This window comes from Heterocephalus glaber, unplaced genomic scaffold (assembly GCF_053883595.1).
Source record: "Heterocephalus glaber isolate CG9 unplaced genomic scaffold, H.glaber_assembly_v1.0 deba00001673, whole genome shotgun sequence".
In the NCBI taxonomy this organism is placed as follows: Eukaryota; Metazoa; Chordata; class Mammalia; order Rodentia; family Bathyergidae; genus Heterocephalus; species Heterocephalus glaber.
Genome location: NW_028258410.1, coordinates 16,106,639 through 16,129,719, shown reverse-complemented (window position 1 = coordinate 16,129,719; position 23,081 = coordinate 16,106,639). Strand labels below are relative to the sequence as shown.

Here is a 23,081-nt window from a genome sequence, read left to right as displayed (position 1 = left end):
CCCACCCCCCAGCAATTAACCTTTCATTGTCACAAATTAGACATCATAACTGCAGGCTCGAGTTCTGATGAGCCCAGGGCTTGGATGCTCCCCTCATACACTCCCCACAGCTCCTGCCATTCCAGGGCAGTGCAGTTGGGTTTCTCACTGAGCTTATGCAGTGTCACCCCAAATAAGAAACCATTTCCCATGAGTTTTCCAGAACACCAATAATAACTCTCATTCTCTCATCACTGCTAGTATTGAGAATCATTACCAGTGTTAACAGGGCTATAATAATAATGAGCTTTGCTTTTTACTAATTCAGTAAATATTTGTCGAGCATCTAATTTGTCACAGACCCTTAGCAAGACTTGTGGGATGAAGTACAGTGACAAACAGTGACATTTTGTGCCCGCACAGTGCTCCAGTGAAGCAGGGAAGGTTGATAGTGGTCAGGTAATCACACAGGTGAACATCAAAACACACTGGTGGGTGCGCCATGGATGAGAAGTACTTGCCACTCTGCAAGTCTCTAGCGATGAAGGTCAGGAGGCATCGTGAGGGAGGGTGGGAAGGGCACTGGGTGTTAACTCAGTGGAACCAGAAACATGATCTGCACAGAGGAACACATGTACGCCAAGGACCTGTGGTGAGTGAGAACAGGGACAAGTATAGGAGCCTGAAAGAACGTTGGTGACCTGGAGGGGACACACTGAGAGGGGAGGTGTAAAATGAGGCTCTAGTTATTCTGTTTTTCCTAATATTTCAGCCTGTGCCTGGCTCCTTAAAGGTGCAATTCACTTACTACTTTCAGAAAGTTTACAATATAATTGATATTCATCCATCTTGTATAAAAGGAAACTGAGGCTCAAAAATAATGAAAACCCCCAGGTTCACACTCAGTAGCAAGAAGAGGATGATAGTCCAACTTAATTCCTCCAACAACTTTTTTAAATAGGTCTTCTTATTACAGTACCATTCTTTTGGGGGGCAGCTGAGAAAAGCGGAGTTGTAAGAGCTCAGGGAGCTTGTCCACGGTCACCCAGCTGGTGGATGTTGAAGCTGGGCTCAGATTCCCTCAGCACGTGCAGTCTTCACCCTGCCCTATCTTACTTTGGGGGACGGAAAGCAAAGACTATACAGAATCAGTGGTGCAAAGGAATTGGCTTCTCTGAGGAGTACTTTAGTGTCTTCTGGGGAGGAGGTGTGGGATTTGAACTGGAGACTCGCATAAAGGGAAAGGAGGGCATCTGGATGTCTTCTTGCCTTAAACATCTTTCTGTTCTCGTTTTAGAGCCCCAGGTAGGTGTGTTTTAGGCAGATTATGAGGGAGGCTTGTACAAGATGCAGACCTGCATTTGAATTGTCCGTACTTCTTTTTGACATGTTGAATCAAAGGGACTGAGCCCTAAGGAACGGAGTGTGGCTTCTTACAATGAGGAGATTAAGATGTTTCTGTACTGCAGGGCTCGGGGGTGATATGGCCTAGCGACAGTGATACAGGGCAAGGAGTCAAGCAGAGCAGAGAAGACTCTGAGACCAGAGAGCAGCACGGCTCAGACACAGGACCCCAGTACCACTCACAGGAGCTGTGTGGGGTCTGGAGCTTGTCTGCACAGTTCAGATATCTACTTTGCTTTCTCTTTCCCCTGGGATGAGTACTGAGGTAGCCCTCAAGCGTTTCATCTCCAGAATTAATGTGACAGTTAATGAGCAATGAAGGGTAGTGACTTGGACGGCTGTTTGGTCTTACTAAACCTGTTTGTGCATTGGTCAAGTAGACTGACTACCCTTCTTCACTGGGCTCTTTTGAGGACTCAAGAGCTAGTCCACATCCACCATGGAGGATACAATAAGTGCTCTGCAACTCTGAGCTGCTGTCTGTCATGACTCTCACCGAGCTCGGTACCAACTGGGTTCAGACACTCCTGCTAGTAGTGCAAATCCTAGCACTACTCCTTATTAACTGAATCTGCTCAAGTCATTTGTTCTTTCTGAGCTTTGACTTCCTTATCCTTCAATTGCAGCTAATAATACTGATCTTCCGGTGATATGGCAAAAACTCATAAAAATCTACATCCAGATGGATAAAAGAGCCCGGCACAGATGGAGTGGCAATAAATGGCCTCATAGTTCCTTGTTCACACCCCAGTGTGTGGTCAGGGTTAGGGGAGATATCAGTGATGGAACTTAACACTGTAGCTAGCTCACAAAGCAGGGGTTTGGTGAACTTTACTTTCCTTCTCTATTCCCTGCTTTGATTGCCTGCCTCAAAAAAAAAATTATTTGCTTAAGGCTCAAATCAAAAAGTGGGATGGATTGCGCCATTTTATTTGAATAAATAAGGAGATTGTGAATGCAGATTTATCTAAAACACCTCTGGGAGGGAAAAAAGCATGGCCCTGAGAAGGGATAGGATACAGAATTAACCTGCCATGTCCTTCCTTCTCACTTTTTTCTTGTCTCCTGAAATATCCCACTGGTTACAGTGCAGATTCACTGGTGGCCGGGCCATGCTTGGGAAAATCTGCCCCAGAATTTTCCATTCCGATGGCAATGATGGTGATGTTATGATGGTGGTCATGGCGATGGTGGCAGTGGTGATGTTTATGTGACGTTCAGATGACGATGATCTCATGCAGATGATGTCCATTGAAAGTGGTGACAATGGTGCTGCAAAGAACACCTAGCCCAGTGTTCGTCATCACTACTGCCTTTGTTTGCACTGACACTGACAGAGGACTAGCACTTGTTGCATTCCATTTCGAATCAATATTCAGATTAAATTACTTTATCAGTAACAACATGTGAAATCCACACCTTCTTTTGATACTTTTTATTTTACAGAAGAATTTGATATAGGGCTGGGTATTTAGCTCAGTGGTTCCACCACCTGCCTCCCAAGTACAAGGTCCCGAGTTCGATCCCCAGTACAAAAAAAAAAAAAAAAAAAGAATTTGATATATTTTAATATCACCTCTGAGAGCTAAATGGAGAGTCTTTTACTCTTCACGGATTTGACTTGGAGTAAACAGGAATTTTTCTGCAAAAGTGGAATCGGCTAGTAACTGGCCACAGTGAAACCCAGCTGCGGAGGACACGGTAGAGACGCCCTTGAATTCCTGATACTACACCGTTGTCCCCATCACTGCTAAACATTTGCCCTGTGAGTGGAGGTGCCTGCAACGCTGTCCTGTGGAGCACACCCCCAAATCCTTGACACAGACAGCGTTCTACAACTCAGACCCTCCAGCAAACTGGCACTTTAAATGTATGTAGTCTTATCTGGTATTTTTTTCATGGATGAAGAAAAAAAATGATGTTTCAGGTTTTGTTATTTTCAATGCTACATTACTTGATTTCGCAGTCAAATAATTCTATTTTTGTTCACTGGGGGATTTTGTCCTGTTTAATTGTTTACGACTCCCTCCTCCCAGCCACCGCTGCCTTCCTGGAGAGCCTCTCTTGTACTGTAAGCTTGGAGATGGGTCCCCAGCACATAGTCTTTTGCACTGCCTTAGAAGTCAGAGAGCCAATCAGACCCTGTCCACCTCAGCCTTGTGAGAGGCTGAGACAGGGAGGCCTTGTGAATAGAGGCCAGGCCTCTGCTGCTGCCTTGGGAGATGGGGAGCGCCTGCTGCCTAGGAACCCGAGCAGGAACCACACTGCAGCTGAGCCGGGGTAAGCCGGTCCCTCCCCTCTCCATACCTCAGCGAATCTCCTGCCAGGAGGCTCACAGAGGCTGATCTCACGCGACGAGGCTGTCATCAGAGCAGGCCTGCTGATCGCCTGTGTAAACAAGCATCAGACACATATAACTCCTCAGTTAGCAAGGGCCACCCTCACAATTACTAAGATGCATCACCCTAAAATTGGGGTTGGGTGAAGGCGGCTGACAGTCTTAATCCTGACGGTATGAACAGCCGGAAGTGACACATTCCCTGAGCAAGGACCTCCACGGGGGGACAGATGAGTAGGGAACATTAGATGTCTTTGATGTGCTGGGGCCGGTGGGTGGTACTCGGATCACAGGAATGAGCTCTGTAGTATGCTGTCTACAGCCCACCGCTGAAGAAAGGTAGAAGCCGCCAAGGCCTATCCTGTGCCAGTCCAGGGCAAGTTCTGAGGCAGCAGAAGGTACGAGGTGGCAGGAAATGTCTCCAAACGCCATGAGACCCAAAACCAATGAGGAAATAGGTGGAGAAGAGGGGAAGAGTGCCGCCTTGGACCGACGGTACCAGAACATTATGCAGCTTCATGGACACAGATGTTCAACACAGGTTTGCTTCACCAGGATGCTGGAGCATCATTTCCAGGAAGTCGACTTCACAGGGGTGGGAACTGAATGGAGCAATGGACTTGTACCGAGTTCTCCCTGGATGCCAGTTCTACGTGTGCCTCTGAGCTCCAGGAGGGCAGGAGTTGTGTCATATTCTCCAGAACACAGACTCTCCAAGTACTGGAGGGAAGAATGGGAGGGAAGGGCGATATCTGGGAGGTGATCATAGCTTCCTTTGACATTCCCCATGTGTGAAATGGCAGTACACCCGTATCACCCCTCGGTGAGACAGCTCAAGTAAGCAGAGTGTATAAACACTTTACACAGTGCCCAGTACACAAGAGCAGCCCAGTGAAACAACTGTCAAGCTTTGCAAAGCCCAGGAAAGTATGAGAACGTGAGAAACATTTTCAGTGCACCATATAAATGATCTGTCCGGAGGACAACTACTCTGACACAGGCTTTGTGCACCTTGGTTAAGAAATGTCTTTTCTGGGCCAGGGGTTTAGCTCAGTGGTGCCTCTGCCTGCCTCTCAAGTGCAAGGTCCCCAGTTCGATCTCTAGTACCAAAAAAAGAAAGAAAGAAATGTCTCTTCCTGAGGTGCAAATGCCCACGGGAGGAGAGTCAGTAAGGGCATCCAGGTGAAGGAACCTCTGTCGTGTGTCCTGTGGTGGCAGGAGGGCCAGAGACCTTGGGTCCTTGCCTTAGTAACACTCTTAGAGAGCTTTCTAGAAGCCAGGCCCCAGTCTGAGGTGCTGACTCTCTCAGAGAACAACACAGCCCTCACATCCTAGTGAGAGGACGCAGGTCAGTAATTCTAATGATTAACATGTATGACCATGGAAATAGAAGCAATCATATCTGAGAATGAAGGAAATACAGTATGGGGGGGGTGTCTATGGCCACCGAACATAAGCGTCAGGAGAGCAGAACGGGGTGGTTGAGAAGGAGCCAGGTTTGTGTCAGATGTTGGGTGAACATCTCATGCCAGAGAAACAGGAAATGGTTGGGTGTGTTTGAGTCAGAGAAAGGTCATTGTCACACCATGGAATGGAAGGGTGGCACGTGAGTGTAGGGTGTGGGCATGGGATGAATCAGAGCTTTGTAGAACATTCTTACTACTTGGTGGTTGCTTTTTGCTCTAAGCCCCATGAGAACCCACCGATAATATTTACACAGACAAGTGGCCACTTCCACTTTCTCTTCTAGGAGGTCACCCTGGCACTGAGTGTGGAACAGACAAGGACAGTCAAGAAGCAAGATGCCAGTGAGAGCTAGTGGGGAGGACAGGGTGCTTTGGGCTGCAGGGGAAGAACAGACAGAGCCAAGAGAATTGTGAGTTCCTCAGGACCATGTGTGTCTAGGAGGAGAAGGGATGTCAGGCGAAGGTATGAGCATGAGGACAGATGCCATTGGCTTCATATCTTGAGGACCAGATCAGGGAAGTGAGATGCAATCCCTGCCTCCATCTCCCGGACCAGCCCTAGCTCCCAAACATGCTGTTACTGCTCCCTTCCAAGAAGAAGCCATTGCGATAAAAGAAAACCACTATTTCTACTCTTCTCCAAGAATTATGAAACACGAACAAAAGGTCTCTATGTGCTTGCGTCCCCACATTTCAGTCCTAATTTTACTCCTCTCTTTTTCATAACTTACCCACCCCACGCCCGAGATTCCACACTGGGTGGTCCCCACTTCTGCACGAGATTTACTGGTGAGATGAAATGGAGGAACACATTGTTTTTTCAAAACGATTGAATGACCTTTTTGGCATCCCCATGACTGCTGAAATCCTCCATAATTATTCTGTTGGCAGCAGAGAATTCTGTTGATCCAGGGAAAGCTGATGTCGATGTCAAATGTCAATACATTTGCAATCCGTAATTGTAACCACTTGATGCTGGAGCAGACCAGGGAAAAGTGACTTGGTCATGAGGCCAAGAGGGGTTGAACCAGGACAAGCCCCTAAGGGCTTCAGCATTACACAAACAGAACATGACCTGTCTTTCCTTCCTCACTAGCTCATTTTCTCTTTCCCTGTGTCTTTCTCTCTATCTCCATCATGGGCTCTGTCCCTTTCTCTAGACAAGAGCGTGTTTCGCACTCCTGTCCAACCTTTGGGTCCTCTCCAATCCAGAGCCAGTGACACTGTAAACAGCCTCAGTTCCCCCAGGGTCTCCAGTAAGCTCATGTCTGTCTTGCCATTTAGGTGTGTTCGGCTCCTGCTGGAGCTGAAGCATTAATTTTTTTTTCTGCTTTTCTTGGCTTCCGACAGCAAAATGTTTTATATTGGAAAGGTCTATGTCAGGAATTAGAGAACATCCCGAACAATGGGGGAAAACACCCTAATAAAAATATACCATTTTCAAGCTTGCACTTTGACAAGTGCGAGTGAACTGGAAAATGCTGGAAATGCTCCAGAGTCACGGACACATGTAACAGAGGCATTTGCTTAATAACTCATCCAATCCCTTGAGCTCACCTTATCAAGCTCTGACCTCTGAGTCTCCAAGTTCCTAGTTCAAAAATGCAGTCTCCTCTGTCCTCAAGTTAATTTTTAAATTATATACCACTGTAGAGAGGCCCTTGTGTTGAATATGATGAGCCATTTCTACATCTGAAATGGGGAATTATAACTGAACATTAACAATTGCCTATAAATCTCAGTGAGCAATGTGCCCTCTATAACCACACAGCCTTTGCACAAAAAAGGGCACAAAAAAGGGAGCTTAGAAGAATAGAGGGGATTTTCAGGAGAGGAATTTTCAAGCTGGCGATCAGCAGTTCCCAAGTGTGCAGAGAGGTTGAGAAGTTGACCTGAAGCTCACTAGGATCAGCTAAGGGCACTGGGGTGTGCCATCTGAGACAGAACATCCGCCAACCAAGTGAGTACGAGGCAGACACCTGCTCAGGAACCTGGCGCTGGGGGGACTTGTCTACTCACTGGGATCATTACAGAGGTACACAGTTCGGGCTGCCTGGATTTGAATCCAGGCTCTGTTACTCCCTAGTGGTAAGAACCAACGTCCTAGCCTCTGTCAGACACAGTTTCCTCATCCTTAAAATGAGAGAAACTCTATTCTCAGGGCTTCATGGAGAGAGATAAAAGAGAAGATCCAGGTAATGCTTTCATCCAGTGGGTCTTCGTCCTGAGAATATTCCAAAATACCTGGAGGGCTCGCTTATTGCTGAGGACTGAGCTCCTTCTTCAGAGTGTTAAACTGCGTAGGTCCGGGATGGGGCCAGAAAGTTCTGATTTCTAACATGTTGCTTGATCGTAACAGTGACGCTGGTCCAGAGATCACACTTTGAGAACCATTGCTTTCAGCATAAAATCTGGCTTGCTGGGGGTGCGCCAGACAGTTTGCTTCTGTTGACTTTAATCCTCACTTTGCATGCCACACTCAGTCATTGTAAAGAAGGTGTGTGAACTGTCAAGAGAGACCCTAGCGTACCTAACAAAGTCAAGTCAACCAAGATGCTGGTTCATCCAGATAACCCACAAGAGGCTAAACAGCAGGTGAGAACAGAGGCAAAGGCAGGGGAGGTTCAGAACTCTAAGAGAACCAGAAGTGGCCTAGAAGCTTATGTGACTGCTGAGATCACTTAGAGGGGCAGATGATGTCAACCCAGACATTTCTACCATATGGAGAGAAGCAGCTCATCTGAAGAACCCTGGCTGGTTGTCAAGGAAGTAGCTCCACCTCTTGACTCAGCTTAGTATCTCCCTTAACTCTGAAGAGATTGGCCATACAATTATTTTGGAAGCAGTAGTTTAAACTGTTGGGCTTGTCACTCTAAACAGGGTTTATCAAAATCTCTTGTTTACAACTGGCTACGGACCAAGGCAAACTTAGCTCAGTAAAACAAGGAATTTATCAGCTCGTCCAAGGATAGAGTCAACTTCAGGCATAGAGGAATCCTGGTTTTGAAAGATGGATGCCATGCCAGTTGGATCTTTACTCATCTTGGCTCAGCTTTCCTCTGGTTGCTTTCATGCTTGGGCAAATGGCAAGAATGCGGGGAGCAGTTATCCCCTGGTTGAGGAGTTCCTCGGGGAAAGGGGGCCTTCTTCCCTCCAGGGCCAATCATACAGAACTCGGGTTTAATGGCCTACGGGGGCACAGGTCTTGAAGCCATGGTGCAAGCTGGGATAATGGGATGTTGTCTTTGGCCTGGATTCGATTTGTACCCATGGAAACACAGAAGCACAGATTACAGCCGGGGCTGAGACTGGTGTGCTCAGAGGGGCTATGCTGTCCGTGTGCTTTGGTGGGAAATGACCCAGAATCCAACTCAACTTGTCAAAGCTTGACCTGGGCCATCTTCTTACCCTCCGGACATCTGCCAGTGGTTCTCTTTCTAAAGTGAGAAGTAAAGCCACTATTCTCATAGAATCTCTGTGCCTTCCCGTGTGTCTCTTCCGTCTTCCCACCCTCCGTGTCTGCACTGTTTCCGGTTAGACCTCCATAATGCTGTTCCCCTCTGCTCTGCTTCACTGCAGCCGTGCTATTTGAACATGCTCTACTCTGGCTGGGACTGATGCAGTAGCCACGTTTAGGTCTTCCCAGCCCTACGGACTACCCTGGCCCCGTCTGCCGATACACACTAGCAGTTTAAGAGCCGTAATTCAGCGCTCATATGCCAGTGAGTAGAGCTGCCATTTCCTCAGTGTTATTCTATCTTAGTCCTTCAAAGACAGCCTTTCTGAACCGTATGTTCAGCATTCTCATCTTTTAAATGTCAACCTAAGCATCACCTTTGTTAAGGACTCTTCCCTAAATATCTCACCTAAATCAGAAATCATCAGATTTTTCCTGAAAAGGACCAGAGAATATATACTTTCAACATCTTGACCACATGCCTTTGTCAAACTCTCCAATTTACCCTTGTAGCATAAAAGCAGATTTTATGGGAATGAATGGAACTGGGCCAGGTTCAGGTAAAACTCACTCACTGGACACTGAAATTTGAATTTTCACATGTCATAAAATACCATTCTCTTGATTTTTTCTAACCATTTAAAAATGTGGAAACTATTCTTAAGTTTGTAGTCTTTACCAAAGTGATGGCAGGCTAGATGTGGCTTGGGCATTAGTTCGCCAACCCTTATTTTTCTAAAGCAATCTGGGCCTCTCATGTCTCTCTCAACACCTTTTCTTGTTTGCTTTCTGTATAAAATTTACATCTATGTGATACTAAGTTATTTGTTTATGTTCATTCTTATGTCTGGCTCTGCACTAAGCTGCAAGGATACAGCAGTGAACAGAATGGCATTTCTCCTTCCGACATAGATTTTGTGTTCTAGTTGGAAGATCAGATCCCACATGGGAAATAAAGTACTGGGGGTCTGAATAGCAATGGTGCCAGTTAACTTTAATTGATCCAGGAGGACTTCTTTGAGTGAGCCAGTCCTGAAATAAATCAGAAGGGGACTTCAGACAGGAACAGCAAGTGCAAAGGCCCTGGGGCAAGAGCTGAAAGAAACCAAAAGGCCAGGTCATTGGACTTCTAAGAGATCAAGAGTAAAAAGAGTGAGCCCATACCCAGTCATGTTATACAAGCAACAGTGATAAGTTGGATTTTTTCAGTACACTAAAGGGTTTTAAACAGGGAAATGACATCAACACATTGGCATTTCTACAGGTGACTCAGGCTGTTGTGTGCAAAAATAGCTTGTGGCTGTGGGCTTTGTGCATGTGAATGTGGGTCTGCCTCCCTACCAGGAAGTTCCTCGAAGACCTCAGCTTGACCCCACACATGTACACGCTCCACAAAACCTTTATGAGATGAATGCAGTCACTGAAACCAGGAATGCCACAGCGTCACTTTTTCCTGACCCCTCTACAGTGAGTTTTCACAGCAAGGCCCTCAAGCAGGGCTGCTTAGATCCTAAAATTCAGAAATCACAACTGATAGCATAACGTGACCTCCCATGATAGATCGTGGCAAAACAAGCAAATTAATACCAGAAGCAATAAATGTCAGGGCACTAATGTGGCTTGACTGTGAAATGCGTACGTACCCATCGCCTGAGACTAAGGATTCAACATGAGCCTAGATGGCCCAGCACCACCTAAATGGAGCCAGCTGTGAGACATCCTGATTTGTAGACCCCACTGGTAGGAATGCTCCCACATAAGTGGTTTTCATCTTTCCTCCTCACTCAGTCAACAAATCATCTCGCATGTGAACTATGGACAGGAACAATGCCAGGCACCGGGGTCCAGAAACAGTAAGAGGGGGCCCCTGCCCTCGGGGGGCTTCTGTGCTGGTCCATGATGACAGTAAAGACAATAGCCAGCAACCAAAGGTGATTTCTGTGCCGTAAGGGCCAGGAAACTAGGACAAGGAAGGCTGGTTTCCTTGGATGATCAAGAGGGTCCCTTGTGAGGAAGTGACATTCTTGCTGAGACCTGAAAAAGGTCAAAAAGTGCAGGGCTTAACACTTTCGTCTTGTCACATCTTTAAGTTCTACCACCCTGTGAAATCGAGGTCCTGAGGCTCACTTTACAGTGGAGAGGTGGAGGTGTTAGGGGAAGGAAGCCACTCACCCAGGTCTCGCAGATGCTTGGTGATGGGAAGAAAATCCAAGTATAGATCAGTGGCCTCTCCGAGCAGACAGAGGCCACCTGCTGTCCATGCGGGGAAGGTTCCCTGAGCAGGTAGACAGTGACCTGGGCTTATGAGGAGCACATAGGAGTCACTCCTCACCTACAAGTGACTCCGGGAGGCAAAAGGGGCTTGAGTGGTGTCTGGATGAGTCTGGGTGAAAGGAGATGGCATTTAGGGCCACAAACAGTGCCTGGCAGACCCTGGGCTCTGTGAAGTTCCCAGCCAAATTCCTGGGGCTGGGTGCTTCTCTTCTTTCTCCACTCCTTCCTTCATTCAACAGAGCTTTTCCACCTCCACCATCATGGAGTGTAGCTCGGGCTTGTTGAGAATACAGCATATCTGGTAAGCATTGCTTCTCAGATGTTGGACCACCACCTCCATCTTAGTCACGAGTGCCCATCTTTTTCAATCTAATGAACTCCAACCATCAGTGCAACTTAAGTTCGGCTGTCTGTTCGTGCATAGTTAATATTAAAAATGTACTAACAGCGTGGCTGAGAAATCAAATTATGCACATAAATATGCTGGCATAGCAGAGGCGGCGGCAGAAGCTGAAGTTAGCAACACTGATGCCAGTTCACATTTGCAAATCTCCCGTCAATCTGTCATTAAACATGTTATCAAATGATGATAAGTGTATGCTTCTTGCTTGCATTGGTGAGCCGATTCCCGATGTTGATGCGCATTAATGGGATAATACGCATTAACGTAGCTGTGCTTGGGTGAACACAAAACATTTTTTATCTGTCTCAGTTTGTTTCCCCTTGTGGCCCCCAAGTAAGTGTTTTGTATTATCAAATTGCAAAAAAAAAACAGAAAAGGAAAACATATTACTTTTAATTAGCAAAGCTCGTCAGTGTGGTGTTAGCACTTTCCCCCTAACTCCTGTGTGTTGGCAATGAGAGCGAAAAAGAGAGACAGGGAGCAAGAGAGACATGGGGACTCTACTGTCTTCTTTCGGTAAAACGATTAATGTCAGCAACTCAGAACCTGGCAATTATGCTCTGTCTTAATGCACTGGCCTTTCATCTGGGGCCCTTGCTCTTGGCAGGCCCGATCGTTCCAGCTCAGTGATATGAAAGGCAGCCGAGGAAATGATCGCAGACATCCCGGGCCTGTCACGAGGGCCGACGCTGCGTGTCAGTCCTGGCTCTCCACCCCAATGCTCCACAGAGGAGCTGGAGGATGGGGAGACAGACGGAGGCCCAGGCATTCCCCAGACTGCGGGTGCCACTGTGCTGAGGGGAGAAGTTGTAACCACAACCATTTCCCAGACTGGGGAACTGAGAAGAATGGAGAATCACAGCATTAAAATGTCAAGTCTCCTTTTCCCGGATCGCAGAGCACCCCACTGAGTCACAAGCATAAAGCCACATGGACCCTGTGATTGCAGTCAGAAGCCTATTTCGTTGATGACCTGTAATGTGACTGGATTAATGTCCATCCGAATGTAAATGAAATTAAGAAATTGATAAATGAATATTCGGACCCTCGTGGGTATTTTTGGCAAACACTGGGTCAGTTTGACATTTGAGAACTGATCAACTATCTTTGTGAAATAATATTCTAAATCATTAGGATTATATTTCTTCTAGCAGAAGTGCCAGAATACTGAGGTTTGATTATTCATTCATCTAACAAAAATGTATTGGAGTTGGCCATTTACACTTGTAAATTTAGCTACTAAGAAGGCTGAAACAGGAGAATCATGAGTTCAGGCCCAGCCTGGGTAACTTAGCAAGACCCTGCCTCAAAATTTTTTTTAATTTTTTTTAAGGTTGTAAATGTAGCTCGGTATTCCATAGACTCAATCTCCAGTATTGCAAAAGAAAAAGAAAAAGAAAGAAAGAAAAATAAATACACAACAGCCACTGTGCGTAGAAATCCCCATAGACTCAGGGCCAGATGGATATGATTTTTGCCCTCAAGGTATTTAGGGAAAACAGAGCTTTAAAACTCACTCCTTCATAATTAAATGACTTTCATGATGCAGGGTGTGAGTGGAGGTAGATGGGGCACGATTTCTGCAGCATTTGCTCCTTGGGCTTGGCCAAATGTGTTCTTTGCCATTAATCATGCCAAAAGGTTATTGTGTTTGGCCTTCCTGGATTCTTGTTTACATGTGTTTTAAAATTAACATTGACTTCTTGCCACTTGTGTTTGTTCCTAAGTGGGGTGAGCAGCTTATTAATGATTAGAATTATTGTTGCTATTATGAATGCACTAATTAAAAGAAAATTCTGTCACCCAGCTCCGGGAGGAAAGCACAAGACTTTACAATTAGGGACATCAGACCTCAAAGTGTGGAGAGAAAAGTGTGAAGTAGGAAAAAAGACAGAGTTCGGGAGAGGGAAAGAGTTTTCCAGATGCCCGTCATCCTCCATCCCAGGCCATTTTTCAGAGCGTTTTCCTGAGCAAGGACATGAAGAAAATCCATTTGGCCTTGATCAGACAGGTTCTCTTTCTCTTTTCCTTGAGTGAGAGCAGAAATAGCCAGCATTGCTCAGACTTGAGTCCTGAGGGCCTGGTGTCTTCTGCAGGTTCACTCCGATTTATAACACATCTGCAGTGATGACAAGTGCCAGACCCTCAGCTGGGCACCAAGGATGCTAAGGTAGCTGTGGCACTGCCCCTCACTGAGGAGCAAGGGAGTGGAGCAAATCCACGGTCCTGGGGCCTCAGTACGAGTGCTTCAAGGGGACAATACGGACATGCACAGGCGGACATCTTGCCCTGTCGCTAGGATTAATACAGTTAGATGATTTCTTTATATCATAAATAAGCACATGTTCAGCACATTCAGTATACTGAACTTTGACAAGGAGAAGGAAGAGATAAAATCATGACAATGGCTTCTATTTATTGAGAAATCACATGGCCTTTTCTAATTATCAGTTTTAATAATCTATTCCCTAACTGTCTATTCTCTTTCTGGTCTTTCCTACTTGACCTTGAGCTCCACCAAGACAGCATGGTGGAAACCATATCTACTGAGTGTCCCCAGAAGAGAAAGTCTTGCTTGGTTGTCTAAAACTTGCCTGCAGACTAACATTGTCAACCAGCTTAGGACACACTGAAGAGCTGCTATGCCAGCAGAGTAGTATCCTGGATTTCTTTCCCTCCTAAAGTTATTTCTTTGTGCTAAGTCACCTTGACAACAAATAAAACTCATAGTGGATAAAAGTAGAATTCATTGTTCAGAAGTCAATATTTTTCTGACTTAACCTGAATTACTCAACTTGAGCCTTTAAAACTTTTTTTTTTTGTTTTTTTTTTTTGTCTTTGGTACTGGGGATCGAACTCGGGTCCTTGCGCTTGCACAGCAGGCAGCGAAACCACTGAGCTAAATCCCCGGCCTGAGCCTTTGAAACTTTTAATGACTCCAAGCTTTTTTTTTTTTTGCCCTCCAAGAACATTTCAAAATAGAAAACCTTTATATTCTATGAAAATATCTGTCAAATATTCTCCTTCATTTGTCAGAGCAGTGGGCAGTCTTCATGGTGATTTCTGTGTGGTCATTGCAAAATTTTACTGAGACATTAGCAGGAGGCTCACCTTAGGAAGTATTAAGTCTTAGACATAATGCAACAGTATAGCGTGAAACAGCTTTGTAGATTTTTCCCAATGTCAACCACCAGTTACTGGCTTATACTGATGTTCAATTTTATTAATAGAAATCAGTTTGTTTCCACATCCATGTCTTGCGGAATGAATGGTCTTGGGATCATATCAACACTGATGAGTAGAACCACTCACTTGTTGGGTTAACATCGATGAGGTGCCTACTACTGCCAGGCCCTGATAGTTCTAGAAATTTAGCAGTGAACAAAACAGACAATGCCCTATTCTCAAGGAGCTGATATTTTAGTGAAGATTGATCATATGCAAATAAAATACAATTTTCCAGATACTAATAAGTACTAAAATGAAGAGAGGGAGAGCGATAGGAAGAAAGGCTGTTTTAGAGAAGTTGTACAGTGAGGGCTTCTCTGTGGAAAGGAGACCTGAGCTTTGACCAGAATGAATCCAGGAGGGAAGCCATACAGATAACTGGGAAGTTGGAATAAATCAGCCTCAATACTCATAGCAACTAGTTAAATCACAAGAGGAATAATGCCATGATCAAAGCATCACTGAAAATTGAAATAATTAGAAATTTTGCAGTAGCGGCAGAAACCATTCATTATAGTCAGGAAATCACAATACAGCAAAATCCAAGAATTTCCTACATTGCTGTTTTTCAAATTATAATTTTAATTTGTTGTGTTCTAGAAATTCCATAGTAATAAATGGTCAGAGAGTGAGGTTTGGCAGTTTTAAACTTCAGAGATTAGTTGCCAATATTTAAAAATTAGATAAACTTGCTTTAAAATCCCGATTTCCCGCTCCTCTTGAAGATTGGCCAGGGTTGCCTCTGCGTTCCCACGGAAATCCTTCGGAGCTCAGGTTCCCCTTTTCCTCTGTGCATCGGGCTTGCTGTCTTCCGCTTACCCTGTCTCCACCACTTCCGGCTTCCCCCAAGCCCATGCACTTGTTCAGTTTTGTCTGTAGGCATTTAAATCTGTAAGCACTTCACAGGTTTATATCATGAACCCTTAACCTCACGTGTTGGTGGCCTTCTGATCATTCAAACCTCAGTGTACATTTATCACTCAGTGAAAAAGTCCTCCAAAAAAAACCGTCCTCTTAATCAAGACCTAAGGTTTTTTCAATTTCATATTTATAAGATGTCTCCAGTGTGGAAGTTTATGTGTTAAAAGCCAGGTTCAAAGCTAAAAGATACAGGAACTCGATGGTAGTGAGAAATAAAACTATAATTATAATAATATCTCTCCTATTTTTAGTATATGTGCTGCCGAAGCAAGCACAATCTTTCCTATTTTTTAAAGTACATTTAATATGGCCGAAACGCCTGACATCTAGCTCATCTAGATAGGGTAGAGGATGGTTGACTTTCTCATGGGCATATCCACAAAGAAGTGAGTGTATCTGTCCAAGGAAACAAGACTGAGTCTAGAGCTGTAGCTGGCTGTCATTTCCACGGTGCTGCCCTACATCTGGGCTCCGCAAACCCAGCCTGCATTGGGCCATTGGTTTACTTTGGCCTCTGGCTGCTTTTGTGCTGTCATAGGAAAGTTTTGAGAGGCTGCAGCAGAAAATCTAAAACATCTTCCGTCTGGCCCCTCACAGAAAACCGGCCCAACCCCTGGCCTGTGTGGTTGACACATGTTGAGGTAGGGATAACAGGATGAGGAAAGGCTACATTATCCTGTCCCCTCGAGAACTTTAGAATTGAAGGAAAAATCACCATTCCATGGGGAAGAAAGTTGCTCAGCCTTTAACAAAACACCAGTCAGAATTATTCAGAGCAAAGTTGGGGACTCAGTCAGAATTCCCAGGTACAGGTCACCAAATCTACACCAGCTAACAACAACAAAAAACCAAGTGCATTAAATGTTATTTTATGGGCTCATATTAACCTCTTGGAGGTTCTAAGAATCAAATCGAAGGCTGCACCTGCTGGAGTTATTCCTCAACTGAAGCCAGAACTGTACTAGTCGAGGCCCCGCCCCTGTCTGGGTGGACATTCCATTTTCCCATGAGAAACTCTGACAGGCAGGTGCCTTTCACCCAGGGCCACATCTGTGTCCTTACAGCACCCCCTTCTGGGTCAAAGTCCTGTCACAAACCCCCCCCGAGGGTCCCTCATTTCTGCCTTGAGGAATCACCTTCCTTCCAGTCCAGCTGTTGGGATGCCAAAGCTGCAGACTTTTACTAATTTCTGAGGATAAAACAACATGGATGACACGCAGTTGGTCCGTGTAGTGTTTTTTAAGAAAAAGAGCATGTTTGGAATTTTGCCAGGGTGATTCCAGAATTCTCTGTGGGAAAGGACATCTTGGCCACTGGACACTGAGTGGCACTGGTGGGGGAAAGCCTTTCATATGATAATATTTGTAGTAATTACTAACAATGGCAGCTCTGGTGCATTTGTCTAGGGGGAAAGCATGATTGTGGTCCCCACACTCTGGGTGAGAAACTGAAACACAGTGGGCTGCTAAGCCTGGTGCTGACAGGTGGTAAAGACAGTGGACCTGGAGTGATCTCTCCTTACAGCTCCTCACTGGCATGGAGGATTGCAACCATTGGTCAGGAACATTTCTGAATGCAGCAGCCAAGCAATCACAATAGGCTGTAGTTTCTCCAGAGCTTTTTCTAGGGTCCATCTGAGGCCCCCCTGGCCAGTAAACTCACTGTAATGTACCTCCCCATGCTGCCTGCCAATAGCAGTGATGCTCCCCAGCACAGTGGCTGACTCCGAATGGGAAGTTTGCTCTGAGCTCAACTCCACAGGCTTAGCTCATCAGTCCCCTTAACAGCCCTCCCGTCCTCATTATCAGAGTCAGATCACATCTTAGAAAGTGGCTGTAACTTGGCCGAGGTCACACAGCCCATAGGTGGCAGAACTGGGACCAAAACCACATCTATCTGGCATAACATCCTTCCTGTGGGCCCCCTTGGAACATAGAACCATCGGAAGCATCTCTGCTTTGTGACTCGTTCTCAGCCTTGGTCTGTTCCCAGTGAATACTTGGGTTAGGTAGGTAGGTGGTTGGTTGGTATAAAAATCACTATTGAAAACAAGACAAAAGCCTGAAACCCACATCCATCTAGCACAAAGCTCATGTTCTTCCACACAGATTGTACAGTAGGAGTAGTTTTCATTTCTGCACCATTCCTCTACTTCTCAGTATGAATTAACTGAGAATTTGAGGGTGAACTTTGAACTCCTGCAGCCTTCAGGAAACAGTAGGCTGACCACACTCTTAGATGTTGTCTAGAATGAATGGGCAGTATTGAGAAGAGGGAATGGAAGCTCTGCCCTCCTGTGCTCCACAGCGCCCAGCCGTCGCTTCCTCTCTCCCCTCCAGAAACACAGCTCAAGGCAGGTAAATGCCACAAAGTTTGTTAGGATTAATGACAAAAAACATGGGGAAGCAGTCAGTGCCAGGCTTGCCACTGTAGCAGCTGTTCACTGAATGTCATTCTTAGCCAGATTCTATTAAGATTCTAATGGCTTATGACTCAATTTCCTTATCTTAAAAGTCTTAATAAGATACTTTTCCCACCTCCTGCACAGGATAATTGGAGTGATGGAGTGAGATAATCTACATCAATTGCTTTAGAAAGTTATAAGCTTTTTTAAAAAACAGAGAGTATTTTATTAAAGTCAAATCAAAACTCAGAATAAATTTTAGCTAGGCAAAAATTACACAACTGAGTCATAATTTTTAGTTCTTCTGTCATCATTTTTCCTGAGCTTCTGGGCTCTTCTTACTTTCCTGATATTAATTCCCATTTAAAAGTCGTTTAATTGACAGAAAACTCCACAGCTCAGTAAAAAATTCAGTCCATCAAGAGGTTTGGAGAGTATTTTTGGTTTAAGTCTTTTTGATCTTTTACTCCTCAATCCCCTAATCCTTTTTGTGAGGAATCCTCAGTAATCCCTGTTTTCAGTTCTTATGTCCCAACTTTCCCTTTGAAAAGCAGGATTTCCATCACACCTCAAAGGTATAAAGCCTTCCAATCATGCTTCTGTGCCTGCAGAAAGACACCAGCCATTTCCTGCGCTGGAACCTCCATCAGGCGCTCTCTTAGATTTGCCAGATTCTCTGCTGACCCCTCCCTGTGATCTTAGGAGAATGTAATGTTTAAGAACATCATCTTGGTATTTTCCATTTAGTGCATTTCTACTTAGTCACTGGATATTGGTTTTACCCATCCCTTCTATTGACAACTAGAAATGCTTGACTAATTCTCCAACAACCCAAACTCAAGGATTGGCGCTAATTGCTCACAATACCCATTTTCATTCACAGGCACAACTAGACCCCCAGACAGTGCCATTGTTACAAACGTGTGCTACAGTCCAAAATCCTCAGGTTCAAATCCTGACCTTGCTAAATGTAAGTACTGGGCCAGTTACTTGCTAGACTGTGTGTCAGTTGTTTGTGTAAGGGATAATAAAACTTACTGCAAGAGGTACATAAGAAAGTTCAACATTTATAATTTTTTTTAAACCCTTTATGCAATTTTATACATGGCACATAAAAAAGAAGTGTTACCTATTATCACCTGAAAACCCATAAAACAGTATTTCCCTAGTTCCAGTGACGTGATACTCATACCGTTTGCCATATCCGCATAGCCCTTTTAGTGTTATTTACTTATCATAAACACGTTTACTCTAAGTGGGAACAGTATTGCTTAACAAAAAAAAGGAGCTAATGGCAAAAAGTAAAGTGACAACAAAATAATGTTTCTGTAGTCAGCTCATGATGCCTTTGTAAGTCTTGGAGCCGATGACGTCTCCTTTTTTTTTATTACAACAGGAAGTTAGGAAGTGTTAAAGCCTTGAACTTGGACTTGAACTGTGACTTGCTTCTTAGAGTCAGAAGAAAATTTAAAACAGCAACCTTTCACTGCATAATTGTGTTTTTTTATTCTTGGGCCTGGGTACCTCTAAAAGTTTCTTGTGTATGTCCAGCAAAGTGGCTCTGTGCTTTAGCTGAGGTGGAGCAGGACTCATTACCACCCAGGTCTATGACAACTGGGGGAAAAAAAACCCTGAGCAGTTTGATGTATATTATTCTTGAGGACTGTTTCTCCTCTCAGCCTTAGTTCCTGTTATCCAGCTGTTCCATCTCCAATTTTTTTTAAATGGTATACTTTCTGCATAAATTTTTAAGATCTGGGTCTGAGATTTTGTCTCCTCTGAAGTCCAGAAAATGATGTCTCATTGGGAAATTTGCAATTTGCTCTCGGCTTCACAATGTTGAGCTGCCCACTTCCTGACTCAAGGAAAAGATCGGATGTCAGTGTGTATTAGAATAGTGTGATCATGGGGTTTAGTTGCTGTGAGCTTTTACTACTAAAAGATTGTGATGTATCCTATAGCGGGGTTGGTCTCCGTGCAACATGCCTGCAGTTCCAATATTCCAGAGGTTAGCGCCTTCGAATGTAAGTGCTGCTTGCTGTCTCCCACCTCAATCTGTACCCCAAGATGGGTGAAAAGTGTTGTCGACAACAGCTGGCCCAGCTGTGCTAACACTTTCAGAAATGCCTCATTCCATCTTTTCCCGTCCTGTGCCCTTTATGTTTCTCTTAAAGTACAGGCTTGAAATATCTTTGTCCTTTATCATCACTCAAGTTTGTTCTGTTCTTTCTTGGTCTGAGGTCAAAACCATCTTCCTAGAAATTCCTTTATATCTTTGGTCCAAGGTTAAGGTTAGAGTGATACAAACCAAGAAATACGTCTCTTATCTTTTCCCAGCTCCAGACACTCGAAAGTTTTGCATAGTCACTCAAGTTTCTTATGCAAGGTTTGGATTTTTTCCTCAAGCAAAGACACTGAGATGAAACCAAGTTTGGAGCTTTCTGAAAGATCCAGGGAACCCCTACAAAATGCACTTCAGCCTGCTTCTTATACAGATAAGAACAATGAAATAAACGGGGGAAATGATTTTCCCAAAGCAAATCGAGGGCCTTTGATTCCTAATCCATTTACCCCAGACAACTCTGAGTTACAGAAATGTATATAATATTGACATTCACCCATAACACCACGTCCTGTTCCTCTATTGATCTGGCTACACTGGCAAGTTATATCGCCCTACCCCAAGAGTTATAGTCTTCCCCTAATCTCCTCCAACTATAAAAGATTTCAGCATACCTTGAGAAATAGCAATGGGAACAATGTCAGGAAATAAATTCACTACTAATGATAAAGCTTCAGAAACTTTAGGAGAAATTAATTCAGTGAGAGAAGCCATAGAATCCTGATATGATTTCTAATCTATCACCCACTGTATTAACTTGGGCAAGTCATTACTGAGAGGAAGCCTAGCAGTTAATAGCAGAAATTCCGTAGTCCTGGTAAGTTGGTGTGAATCCAGGCTCCGTCATTTATTAACTGTATGACCTTGAGCAAGATGTAACTTGTCTAAGTCCCAGTTTGCTAATATCTACTTCCTAAGGCTATTGTGAGGATGAAATGCTGTGATTGGATCCATGCCTGACACTGAAACACTAAATTAAATGTTGTCTGTAATCATCATGTGTCCTATTAGAAAGTTCCTCAGCCCTGGATGGTCTACTGCAGAATTTATTGGTCTGTTACACACATCCGAGAGTTGGCTATGAAATCATACCAAATCCCACAAGGTGAGCAGGACAGAAGGTAGTCACATTTGGGCCCGCTTGGATGGATGGGGCTCACGTTCTGTTTCTCCGACTCCTTTCCATCCCCCAGTCTCTTCCTTTGGGGGTGTCATACTCTACCCCAAATCTGTAACTTCACTCTCTTTTTCCTTGGAAGAACCTGCCTCAGTTCCATTAGGCAAATAATGTTGACAATTCACCATGTGCCAGTCATTCTGCTGTGCTGGGGACGCTGGTGATAACCAAGAGAAGCTCGCAGACTCCCACATTCTAGAGGGCAGGAGCAGGCAAAAGAAGTGGGAAGAAATATAAGATCATGTGTAGAGTGAAGGAAAGCAAGCACGGTGCTGGACACAGCAGTAAGGGGTCTTAGATCTGAGTCAGATCCGTGGACAAATGTGGTACAGTATCATCAGGAAAGCCTTCTCACAAGCTGAGACACAAATAGAAAGATCTGGTGTCAGAGACCTGGAGAAAGGGCTCCAGCCAAAAACAAAAGTAAATCTCACCAAGAATCAGCCTGGCTTCTTTGAAAACCAGAAAGTGGCCTGAGAATCGAGAAGCAGGACACAGCGGATCTGGTGGCTGTCACATGGAGGGCACCGAGAAGCCGAGGGACAGGTGTAAGCCCAGGGATGGAGCATCTCACTTACCCTTTGAAAGAGTACATCAATCAGGATACAACAGAGTGAGGGGGACAATAGCAGAAGGCAGCTGGAATCTAATCCCCCACCCACGCACCCACCCACCCACCCACCCACCCACACACACACACAATAAATTTTATATTTTAGCCCTTAAAGGGATTGGCCAAACAGTTACCCCAAACTTCTTTTATTTCCATGTAGAGATTGCTCTAAAATGGTAGAGGTGCCTCTGTCAAGGGGTGAGCTTAGAAGTCATTTTTATTATTATTAAATTTTTTTGTTTGGCCTGTGGATAGGACTCTTGGACTCCCAACACCTGTGAATTGCACAACACACAAGTCAGCGGTTACTGAGTCCCAGGGCAGGAGAAGTTTGGAGCCTGGGAATTGTCTTATTCCTGGGCAAACCCCCAACTTAGGGGATGATGGATGGCCAAGCGGACCCCATCTGTTCCACAAAAGAGATAACCGCACCCTGTTTTATGGCAGAACTGGAATGTTTGGACACAAAAGTCACACTAACTAGGTCAAGAAAGAATCGAAACAGCTAATTGGATAATCAATCAGATCATTGGAATCCACTGCCCCAAAGATTTACATAAAATAATATGCACTGCCATTTTTCTTTTAAATTAAAATGACTGATTACCTCACCATTTCGTTGCAGTATCTGATTCCCTTAAATTTTTTTCCCTTTATTTCTCCTTTATTGAAGTATGTGTTTTTATTTTTTAGCCTGAGCATAACTGCTCTTTGTACTTACTTTATCATTTTGCTGTTTGGTGTTGGCTTTTGCATCTGTTTGTAATTCTGAATCTAACCAATTATTCTCCACCCCACCCCAATGTTGCTTTCTTGATTCTTCCACTTGCTAAATAATTAGTCAATATGGTTTCACCATATGGCAAATGGAGTCCAGCAGAGAAGTGGCCACTGGCTTTTGATCCTACTCAGCAAGCCAGCTCGAAAACTCAACAGTAAAACCTGAATTTTGGCCACATGTCCCTACTTGCTGGTGAACATCTCAGAATTTAATTAGGTGACTACAATTTGGCGATTCTTACTTGGACAATTCATTTTTTGCACCATAATTCCCAAGTTCCAGGGGACATTGACTTCTAAACATTATCCAGAACCTATCAAAGGTTGACATATTGCCTGATATGACAGCACATTTTTATTCTTTAAAAACCTAATCTTAAAAAGTAAAATAAAATTAAATAAATAAATAAAACTCAAGCATGTTTTCCTCTCCCAGGGCTTATCTGCTTTACTTCCCTCGTGTTGTTAAGCTAATTCTCTGCCAGGAAAGTACTCCTGTAACTAAGCCATCATAC

General features: G+C 44.5%; 1 protein-coding gene across 5 annotated transcripts in view; it reads left to right on the top strand.

Annotated features, from left to right (window-relative positions):
• Nucleotides 1-23,081, top strand: part of Tshz2 (teashirt zinc finger homeobox 2) — a 433,036-nt gene that overhangs the window by 261,073 nt on the left and 148,882 nt on the right. For 2 of the 5 annotated variants that reach the window (XR_015446002.1, XM_021239063.2), the window contains exon 3: nt 18,758-18,844. The exons of 2 other annotated variants lie outside the window; for them this stretch is intronic. Coding sequence is in view for 2 of the 3 variants with exons in the window: in XM_021239063.2 (XP_021094722.1) it covers nt 18,758-18,844 (87 nt within the window). In the remaining variant the exon portion in view is untranslated. Of the gene's footprint in view, nt 1-18,757; nt 18,845-20,211; nt 21,806-23,081 lie in introns of those variants that run through there. One more of the 5 variants, XM_021239061.2, reaches the window with a different exon arrangement.